This window comes from Blennius ocellaris, assembly GCF_963422515.1.
Source record: "Blennius ocellaris genome assembly, contig: SCAFFOLD_182, whole genome shotgun sequence".
Taxonomy (NCBI): domain Eukaryota; kingdom Metazoa; phylum Chordata; class Actinopteri; order Blenniiformes; family Blenniidae; genus Blennius; species Blennius ocellaris.
Genome location: NW_027661842.1, coordinates 44,096 through 54,904, shown reverse-complemented (window position 1 = coordinate 54,904; position 10,809 = coordinate 44,096). Strand labels below are relative to the sequence as shown.

Here is a 10,809-nt window from a genome sequence, read left to right as displayed (position 1 = left end):
GGGTTTAAAAACAGCCTCCAGAACTGATCAGAGCTCTGTAATGTTATGTAACCACTGCCCTCCACCCAGTCCGCTCTGCTCCCTAACAGGCGGAGGGAGAGGAAACTGTGACCACTGACCAGCGGGTTTTCATTAAACATCTCAATTTGACATGTTTTTCGTCCCAACGCCTCGAACAACGTGACCGCGTCTAGGAAGTTGGTGTCTTGCGTTGCTAGATGCTGATTGGCTGCTGTGGCTGTCAGTCACCACAAACTCCAGTGTTCATTGGTTGTTTGCTTCTGTCATTTAAAAGACGTTCGTTTGTTTGAGTCGTCACTTCCGCCAGTGGAACTCTATGGCAGCTGTAAGTGGGGCGCCGTGCTGTCAATCATTCTTATCTGTACTGCCATTGGCTGCTTGTGGGAGGTGGGCGGGGACCTGGAGACAACCCCGTTTCCTGGACTGCCGTAGGCAGAACACCGAGCACGACCGGAACCGAGACCAAAACAAAGCTCGTGGGCCCGGTGTGAGCCAGTCCCGCGGAGTGTTCCGGTCCTTCATGCTGCTGGAGCCTCGCGCCGAACACCCAGACACCTTCTCGGCTTTCCGCCTCGCGGCGTCTCTTCGTGGCGATGAGCGCGGAGCTGCTGTCCGAGCTGGACTGTCGCTTCCTGTCCGACAACCTGCTGACCAGCGACGACTGGGGTGAGTCCGGACCGGGTCCAGGGGGGCTGGGGGGAGTCCGAACCGGGACAGGTTGGAATTGAGTGAGTCTTTACCGGGACCTGGAAAGGTGGACTCGGCTGGAACTTTGGTTCTGGGTTGAGTACTGGGGGGTTCTGGCCTGAGTACAAACTACAGGGACATGGGGGTTCTGGGCCGTACTGGCCTGAGTACAAACTACAGGGACATGGGGGTTCTGGTTGAGTACAAACTACAGGGACATGGGGGTTCTGGGGGGGTTCTGGTTGAGTACAAACTACAGGGACATGGGTGTTCTGGGCCGTACTGGCCTGAGTACAAACTACAGGGACATGGGGGGTTCTGGTTGAGTACAAACTACAGGGACATGGGGGTTCTGTTTGAGTACAAACTACAGGGACTAGGTCTCGGGGTACTCGGGGCAGCTGTGATCAAACCAGCCGCTGCATGAAGCAGACTGTTGGTTTCCTGCTGTGTTGGAAGGTGAACTACCACAACAGGAGACGTGAAGCTAGCATGTTGGAAGGTGAACTACCACAGACAGGAGACGTGAAGCTAGCATGTTGGAAGGTGAACTACCACAACAGGAGACGTGAAGCTAACATGTTGGAAGGTGAACTACCACAACAGGAGACGTGAAGCTAGCATGTTGGAAGGTGAACTACCACAACAGGAGACGTGAAGCTAGCATGTTGGAAGGTGAACTACCACAACAGGAGACGTGAAGCTAGCATGTTGGAAGGTGAACTACCACAACAGGAGACGTGAAGCTAGCATGTTGGAAGGTGAACTACCACAACAGGAGACGTGAAGCTAACATGTTGGAAGGTGAACTACCACAACAGGAGACGTGAAGCTAGCATGTTGGAAGGTGAACTACCACAACAGGAGACGTGAAGCTAGCATGTTGGAAGGTGAACTACCACAACAGGAGACGTGAAGCTAACATGTTGGAAGGTGAACTACCACAACAGGAGACGTGAAGCTAGCATGTTGGAAGGTGAACTACCACAACAGGAGACGTGAAGCTAGCATGTTGGAAGGTGAACTACCACAACAGGAGACGTGAAGCTAGCATGTTGGAAGGTGAACTACCACAACAGGAGACGTGAAGCTAGCATGTTGGAAGGTGAACTACCACAACAGGAGACGTGAAGCTAACATGTTGGAAGGTGAACTACCACAACAGGAGACGTGAAGCTAGCATGTTGGAAGGTGAACTACCACAACAGGAGACGTGAAGCTAGCATGTTGGAAGGTGAACTACCACAACAGGAGACGTGAAGCTAGCATGTTGGAAGGTGAACTACCACAACAGGAGACGTGAAGCTAGCATGTTGGAAGGTGAACTACCACAACAGGAGACGTGAAGCTAGCATGTTGGAAGGTGAACTACCACAACAGGAGACGTGAAGCTAGCATGTTGGAAGGTGAACTACCACAACAGGAGACGTGAAGCTAGCATGTTGGAAGGTGAACTACCACAACAGGAGACGTGAAGCTAGCATGTTGGAAGGTGAACTACCACAACAGGAGACGTGAAGCTAGCATGTTGGAAGGTGAACTACCACCACAGGAGACGTGAAGCTAGCATGTTGGAAGGTGAACTACCACAACAGGAGACGTGAAGCTAGCATGTTGGAAGGTGAACTACCACAACAGGAGACGTGAAGCTAGCATGTTGGGAGGTGAACTACCACAACAGGAGACGTGAAGCTAGCATGTTGGAAGGTGAACTACCACAACAGGAGACGTGAAGCTAGCATGTTGGAAGGTGAACTACCACAACAGGAGACGTGAAGCTAGCATGTTGGAAGGTGAACTACCACAACAGGAGACGTGAAGCTAGCATGTTGGAAGGTGAACTACCACAACAGGAGACGTGAAGCTAGCATGTTGGAAGGTGAACTACCACAACAGGAGACGTGAAGCTAGCATGTTGGAAGGTGAACTACCACAACAGGAGACGTGAAGCTAACATGTTGGAAGGTGAACTACCACAACAGGAGACGTGAAGCTAGCATGTTGGAAGGTGAACTACCACAACAGGAGACGTGAAGCTAGCATGTTGGAAGGTGAACTACCACAACAGGAGACGTGAAGCTAGCATGTTGGAAGGTGAACTACCACAACAGGAGACGTGAAGCTAGCATGTTGGAAGGTGAACTACCACAACAGGAGACGTGAAGCTAACATGTTGGAAGGTGAACTACCACAACAGGAGACGTGAAGCTAGCATGTTGGAAGGTGAACTACCACAACAGGAGACGTGAAGCTAGCATGTGGGAAGGTGAACTACCACAACAGGAGACGTGAAGCTAGCATGTGGGAAGGTGAACTACCACAACAGGAGACGTGAAGCTAACATGTTGGAAGGTGAACTACCACAACAGGAGACGTGAAGCTAGCATGTTGGAAGGTGAACTACCACAACAGGAGACGTGAAGCTAGCATGTTGGAAGGTGAACTACCACAACAGGAGACGTGAAGCTAGCATGTTGGAAGGTGAACTACCACAACAGGAGACGTGAAGCTAGCATGTTGGAAGGTGAACTACCACAACAGGAGACGTGAAGCTAACATGTTGGAAGGTGAACTACCACAACAGGAGACGTGAAGCTAACATGTTGGAAGGTGAACTACCACAACAGGAGACGTGAAGCTAACATGTTGGAAGGTGAACTACCACAACAGGAGACGTGAAGCTAGCATGTTGGAAGGTGAACTACCACAACAGGAGACGTGAAGCTAGCATGTGGAAGGTGAACTACCACAACAGGAGACGTGAAGCTAGCATGTTGGAAGGTGAACTACCACAACAGGAGACGTGAAGCTAACATGTTGGAAGGTGAACTACCACAACAGGAGACGTGAAGCTAGCATGTTGGAAGGTGAACTACCACAACAGGAGACGTGAAGCTAGCATGTTGGAAGGTGAACTACCACAACAGGAGACGTGAAGCTAGCATGTTGGAAGGTGAACTACCACAACAGGAGACGTGAAGCTAGCATGTTGGAAGGTGAACTACCACAACAGGAGACGTGAAGCTAACATGTTGGAAGGTGAACTACCACAACAGGAGACGTGAAGCTAGCATGTTGGAAGGTGAACTACCACAACAGGAGACGTGAAGCTAGCATGTTGGAAGGTGAACTACCACAACAGGAGACGTGAAGCTAGCATGTTGGAAGGTGAACTACCACAACAGGAGACGTGAAGCTAGCATGTTGGAAGGTGAACTACCACAACAGGAGACGTGAAGCTAACATGTTGGAAGGTGAACTACCACAACAGGAGGTGTGAAGGTAGCATGTTGGAAGGTGAACTACCACAACAGGAGACGTGAAGCTAGCATGTTGGAAGGTGAACTACCACAACAGGAGACGTGAAGCTAGCATGTTGGAAGGTGAACTACCACAACAGGAGACGTGAAGCTAGCATGTTGGAAGGTGAACTACCACAACAGGAGACGTGAAGCTAGCATGTTGGAAGGTGAACTACCACAACAGGAGACGTGAAGCTAGCATGTTGGAAGGTGAACTACCACAACAGGAGACGTGAAGCTAGCATGTTGGAAGGTGAACTACCACAACAGGAGACGTGAAGCTAGCATGTTGGAAGGTGAACTACCACAACAGGAGACGTGAAGCTAGCATGTTGGAAGGTGAACTACCACAACAGGAGACGTGAAGCTAGCATGTTGGAAGGTGAACTACCACAACAGGAGACGTGAAGCTAGCATGTTGGAAGGTGAACTACCACAACAGGAGACGTGAAGCTAACATGTTGGAAGGTGAACTACCACAACAGGAGACGTGAAGCTAGCATGTTGGAAGGTGAACTACCACAACAGGAGACGTGAAGCTAGCATGTTGGAAGGTGAACTACCACAACAGGAGACGTGAAGCTAGCATGTTGGAAGGTGAACTACCACAACAGGAGACGTGAAGCTAACATGTTGGAAGGTGAACTACCACAACAGGAGACGTGAAGCTAGCATGTTGGAAGGTGAACTACCACAACAGGAGACGTGAAGCTAGCATGTTGGAAGGTGAACTACCACAACAGGAGACGTGAAGCTAGCATGTTGGAAGGTGAACTACCACAACAGGAGACGGGAAGCTAGCATGTTGGAAGGTGAACTACCACAACAGGAGACGGGAAGCTAGCATGTTGGAAGGTGAACTACCACAACAGGAGACGGGAAGCTAGCATGTTGGAAGGTGAACTACCACAACAGGAGACGTGAAGCTAGCATGTTGGAAGGTGAACTACCACAACAGGAGACGTGAAGCTAGCATGTTGGAAGGTGAACTACCACAACAGGAGACGTGAAGCTAGCATGTTGGAAGGTGAACTACCACAACAGGAGACGTGAAGCTAGCATGTTGGAAGGTGAACTACCACAACAGGAGACGTGAAGCTAGCATGTTGGAAGGTGAACTACCACAACAGGAGACGTGAAGCTAGCATGTTGGAAGGTGAACTACCACAACAGGAGACGTGAAGCTAGCATGTTGGAAGGTGAACTACCACAACAGGAGACGTGAAGCTAGCATGTTGGAAGGTGAACTACCACAACAGGAGACGTGAAGCTAGCATGTTGGAAGGTGAACTACCACAACAGGAGACGTGAAGCTAGCATGTTGGAAGGTGAACTACCACAACAGGAGACGTGAAGCTAGCATGTTGGAAGGTGAACTACCACAACAGGAGACGTGAAGCTAGCATGTTGGAAGGTGAACTACCACAACAGGAGACGTGAAGCTAGCATGTTGGAAGGTGAACTACCACAACAGGAGACGTGAAGCTAGCATGTTGGAAGGTGAACTACCACAACAGGAGACGTGAAGCTAACATGTTGGAAGGTGAACTACCACAACAGGAGACGTGAAGCTAACATGTTGGAAGGTGAACTACCACAACAGGAGACGTGAAGCTAGCATGTTGGAAGGTGAACTACCACAACAGGAGACGTGAAGCTAACATGTTGGAAGGTGAACTACCACAACAGGAGACGTGAAGCTAACATGTTGGAAGGTGAACTACCACAACAGGAGACTTGAAGCTAGCATGTTGGAAGGTGAACTACCACAACAGGAGACGTGAAGCTAGCATGTTGGAAGGTGAACTACCACAACAGGAGACGTGAAGCTAACATGTTGGAAGGTGAACTACCACAACAGGAGACGTGAAGCTAGCATGTTGGAAGGTGAACTACCACAACAGGAGACGTGAAGCTAGCATGTTGGAAGGTGAACTACCACAACTTGAGACGTGAAGCTAGCATGTTGGAAGGTGAACTACCACAACAGGAGACGTGAAGCTAACATGTTGGAAGGTGAACTACCACAACAGGAGACGTGAAGCTAACATGTTGGAAGGTGAACTACCACAACAGGAGACGTGAAGCTAGCATGTTGGAAGGTGAACTACCACAACAGGAGACGTGAAGCTAGCATGTTGGAAGGTGAACTACCACAACAGGAGACGTGAAGCTAGCATGTTGGAAGGTGAACTACCACAACAGGAGACGTGAAGCTAGCATGTTGGAAGGTGAACTACCACAACAGGAGACGTGAAGCTAGCATGTTGGAAGGTGAACTACCACAACAGGAGACGTGAAGCTAGCATGTTGGAAGGTGAACTACCACAACAGGAGACGTGAAGCTAGCATGTTGGAAGGTGAACTACCACAACAGGAGACGTGAAGCTAGCATGTTGGAAGGTGAACTACCACAACAGGAGACGTGAAGCTAGCATGTTGGAAGGTGAACTACCACAACAGGAGACGTGAAGCTAGCATGTTGGAAGGTGAACTACCACAACAGGAGACGTGAAGCTAGCATGTTGGAAGGTGAACTACCACAACAGGAGACGTGAAGCTAACATGTTGGAAGGTGAACTACCACAACAGGAGACGTGAAGCTAGCATGTTGGAAGGTGAACTACCACAACAGGAGACGTGAAGCTAACATGCTGCTAGAAAGTCACAAGACGTCTTCAGGCTCCGTTGCAACGTTCCCTCCAAGGTGTTCTCTGTCTGGGTCTACGTTCTCCTCCTCTGCTGTCGGGTTCCTTCCAAACACTTCAATGCCACAACACAGAGGCTCCTTTCAAGTTTAAGTGGAAAACTTAAGACGCATTTTGGGGTTTAATGATGACGGTGCTTGGAGTCACTGAAGATGCTACATTTCAAAAAGCTCCAATTCCATCTCCGTAGAAACAGAGGAGAACCTAGAACGTCTGTTCACCTCCGTAGAAACAGAGAACCTGGAATGTCTGTTTACCTCCGCAGAAACAGAGAACCTAGAACGTCTGTTCACCTCCGTAGAAACAGAACCTAGAACGTCTGTTCACCTCCGTAGAAACAGGAGAACCTAGAACGTCTGTTTACCTCCGTAGAAACAGGAGAACCTAGAATGTCTGTTCACCTCCGTAGAAACAGAGGAGAACCTAGAACGTCTGTTCACCTCCGTAGAAACAGAGGAGAACCTAGAACGTCTGTTTACCTCCGTAGAAACAGAGGAGAACCTGGAATGTCTGTTTACCTCCGTAGAAACAGAGGAGAACCTAGAACGTCTGTTTACCTCCGTAGAAACAGAGGAGAACCTAGAACGTCTGTTTACCTCTGTAGAAACAGGAGAACCTAGAACATCTGTTTACCTCCGTAGAAACAGGAGAACCTAGAACGTCTGTTCACCTCCGTAGAAACAGAGGAGAACCTGGAATGTCTGTTCACCTCCGTAGAAACAGAGGAGAACCTGGAATATCTGTTCACCTTCCGTAGAAACAGAGGAGAACCTAGAACGTCTGTTTACCTCCGTAGAAACAGAGGAGAACCTAGAACGTCTGTTTACCTCCGTAGAAACAGAGGAGAACCTAGAACGTCTGTTCACCTCCGTAGAAACAGAGGAGAACCTAGAACGTCTGTTCACCTCCGTAGAAACAGAGGAGAACCTGGAACGTCTGTTCACCTCCGTAGAAACAGAGGAGAACCTGGAACGTCTGTTCACCTCCGTAGAAACAGAGGAGAACCTGGAACGTCTGTTCACCTCCGTAGAAACAGAGGAGAACCTAGAACGTCTGTTCACCTCCGTAGAAACAGAGGAGAACCTGGAACGTCTGTTCACCTCTGTAGAAACAGGAGAACCTAGAACGTCTGTTTACCTCCGTAGAAACAGAGGAGAACCTGGAACGTCTGTTCACCTCCGTAGAAACAGAGGAGAACCTGGAACGTCTGTTCACCTCCGTAGAAACAGAGGAGAACCTAGAACGTCTGTTCACCTCCGTAGAAACAGAGGAGAACCTGGAACGTCTGTTCACCTCTGTAGAAACAGGAGAACCTAGAACGTCTGTTTACCTCCGTAGAAACAGAGGAGAACCTGGAACGTCTGTTCACCTCCGTAGAAACAGAGGAGAACCTGGAACGTCTGTTCACCTCCGTAGAAACAGAGGAGAACCTAGAACGTCTGTTCACCTCCGTAGAAACAGAGGAGAACCTGGAACGTCTGTTCACCTCTGTAGAAACAGGAGAACCTAGAACGTCTGTTTACCTCCGTAGAAACAGAGGAGAACCTGGAACGTCTGTTCACCTCCGTAGAAACAGAGGAGAACCTAGAACGTCTGTTCACCTCCGTAGAAACAGAGGAGAACCTGGAATGTCTGTTCACCTCTGTAGAAACAGGAGAACCTAGAACGTCTGTTCACCTCTGTAGAAACAGGAGAACCTAGAACGTCTGTTCACCTCCGTAGAAACAGAGGAGAACCTGGAACGTCTGTTCACCTCCGTAGAAACAGAGGAGAACCTGGAACGTCTGTTCACCTCCGTAGAAACAGAGGAGAACCTAGAACGTCTGTTTACCTCCGTAGAAACGGAGGAGAACCTAGAACGTCTGTTTACCTCCGTAGAAACAGAGGAGAACCTAGAACGTCTGTTTACCTCCGTAGAAACAGAGGAGAACCTAGAACGTCTGTTTACCTCCGTAGAAACAGAGGAGAACCTAGAACGTCTGTTCACCTCCGTAGAAACAGAGGAGAACCTGGAACGTCTGTTCACCTCTGTAGAAACAGGAGAACCTAGAACGTCTGTTCACCTCTGTAGAAACAGGAGAACCTAGAACGTCTGTTCACCTCCGTAGAAACTGAGGAGAACCTGGAACGTCTGTTCACCTCTGTAGAAACAGAGGAGAACCTGGAACGTCTGTTCACCTCCGTAGAAACAGAGGAGAACCTAGAACGTCTGTTCACCTCCGTAGAAACAGAGGAGAACCTGGAACGTCTGTTCACCTCTGTAGAAACAGGAGAACCTAGAACGTCTGTTTACCTCCGTAGAAACAGAGGAGAACCTGGAACGTCTGTTCACCTCCGTAGAAACAGAGGAGAACCTGGAACGTCTGTTCACCTCCGTAGAAACAGAGGAGAACCTAGAACGTCTGTTCACCTCCGTAGAAACAGAGGAGAACCTGGAACGTCTGTTCACCTCCGTAGAAACAGAGGAGAACCTAGAACGTCTGTTCACCTCCGTAGAAACAGAGGAGAACCTGGAACGTCTGTTCACCTCTGTAGAAACAGGAGAACCTAGAACGTCTGTTTACCTCCGTAGAAACAGAGGAGAACCTGGAACGTCTGTTCACCTCCGTAGAAACAGAGGAGAACCTAGAACGTCTGTTCACCTCCGTAGAAACAGAGGAGAACCTGGAACGTCTGTTCACCTCTGTAGAAACAGGAGAACCTAGAACGTCTGTTTACCTCCGTAGAAACAGAGGAGAACCTGGAACGTCTGTTCACCTCCGTAGAAACAGAGGAGAACCTAGAACGTCTGTTCACCTCCGTAGAAACAGAGGAGAACCTGGAACGTCTGTTCACCTCTGTAGAAACAGGAGAACCTAGAACGTCTGTTCGCCTCTGTAGAAACAGGAGAACCTAGAACGTCTGTTCACCTCCGTAGAAACAGAGGAGAACCTGGAACGTCTGTTCACCTCCGTAGAAACAGAGGAGAACCTGGAACGTCTGTTCACCTCCGTAGAAACAGAGGAGAACCTAGAACGTCTGTTTACCTCCGTAGAAACGGAGGAGAACCTAGAACGTCTGTTTACCTCCGTAGAAACAGAGGAGAACCTAGAACGTCTGTTTACCTCCGTAGAAACAGAGGAGAACCTAGAACGTCTGTTCACCTCCGTAGAAACAGAGGAGAACCTGGAACGTCTGTTCACCTCCGTAGAAACAGAGGAGAACCTGGAACGTCTGTTCACCTCCGTAGAAACAGAGGAGAACCTAGAACGTCTGTTCACCTCCGTAGAAACAGAGGAGAACCTGGAACGTCTGTTCACCTCCGTAGAAACAGAGGAGACCCTAGAACGTCTGTTTACCTCCGTAGAAACGGAGGAGAACCTAGAACGTCTGTTTACCTCCGTAGAAACAGAGGAGAACCTAGAACGTCTGTTTACCTCCGTAGAAACGGAGGAGAACCTAGAACGTCTGTTCACCTCCGTAGAAACAGAGGAGAACCTGGAACGTCTGTTCACCTCTGTAGAAACAGGAGAACCTAGAACGTCTGTTCACCTCTGTAGAAACAGGAGAACCTAGAACGTCTGTTCACCTCCGTAGAAACAGAGGAGAACCTGGAACGTCTGTTCACCTCTGTAGAAACAGGAGAACCTAGAACGTCTGTTTACCTCCGTAGAAACAGAGGAGAACCTGGAACGTCTGTTCACCTCCGTAGAAACAGAGGAGAACCTAGAACGTCTGTTCACCTCCGTAGAAACAGAGGAGAACCTGGAACGTCTGTTCACCTCTGTAGAAACAGGAGAACCTAGAACGTCTGTTTACCTCCGTAGAAACAGAGGAGAACCTGGAACGTCTGTTCACCTCCGTAGAAACAGAGGAGAACCTGGAACGTCTGTTCACCTCCGTAGAAACAGAGGAGAACCTAGAACGTCTGTTTACCTCCGTAGAAACGGAGGAGAACCTAGAACGTCTGTTTACCTCCGTAGAAACAGAGGAGAACCTAGAACGTCTGTTTACCTCCGTAGAAACAGAGGAGAACCTAGAACGTCTGTTTACCTCCGTAGAAACAGAGGAGAACCTGGAACGTCTGTTCACCTCCGTAGAAACAGAGGAGA

At 49.3% G+C, this 10,809-nt stretch overlaps 1 protein-coding gene across 2 annotated transcripts in view; it reads left to right on the top strand.

The window, feature by feature from the left end:
- The first annotated feature begins 489 nt into the window (after nt 1-489).
- The window catches only part of atf6b (activating transcription factor 6 beta), a 34,028-nt gene continuing 23,708 nt past the window's right edge, over nt 490-10,809 (top strand). For both annotated transcript variants that reach the window (XM_080522269.1, XM_080522268.1), the window contains exon 1: nt 490-687. In XM_080522269.1, coding sequence (XP_080378395.1) covers nt 615-687 — 73 coding nt within the window. In that variant the 5' untranslated portion in view covers nt 490-614. The remainder of the gene's footprint in view (nt 688-10,809) is intronic.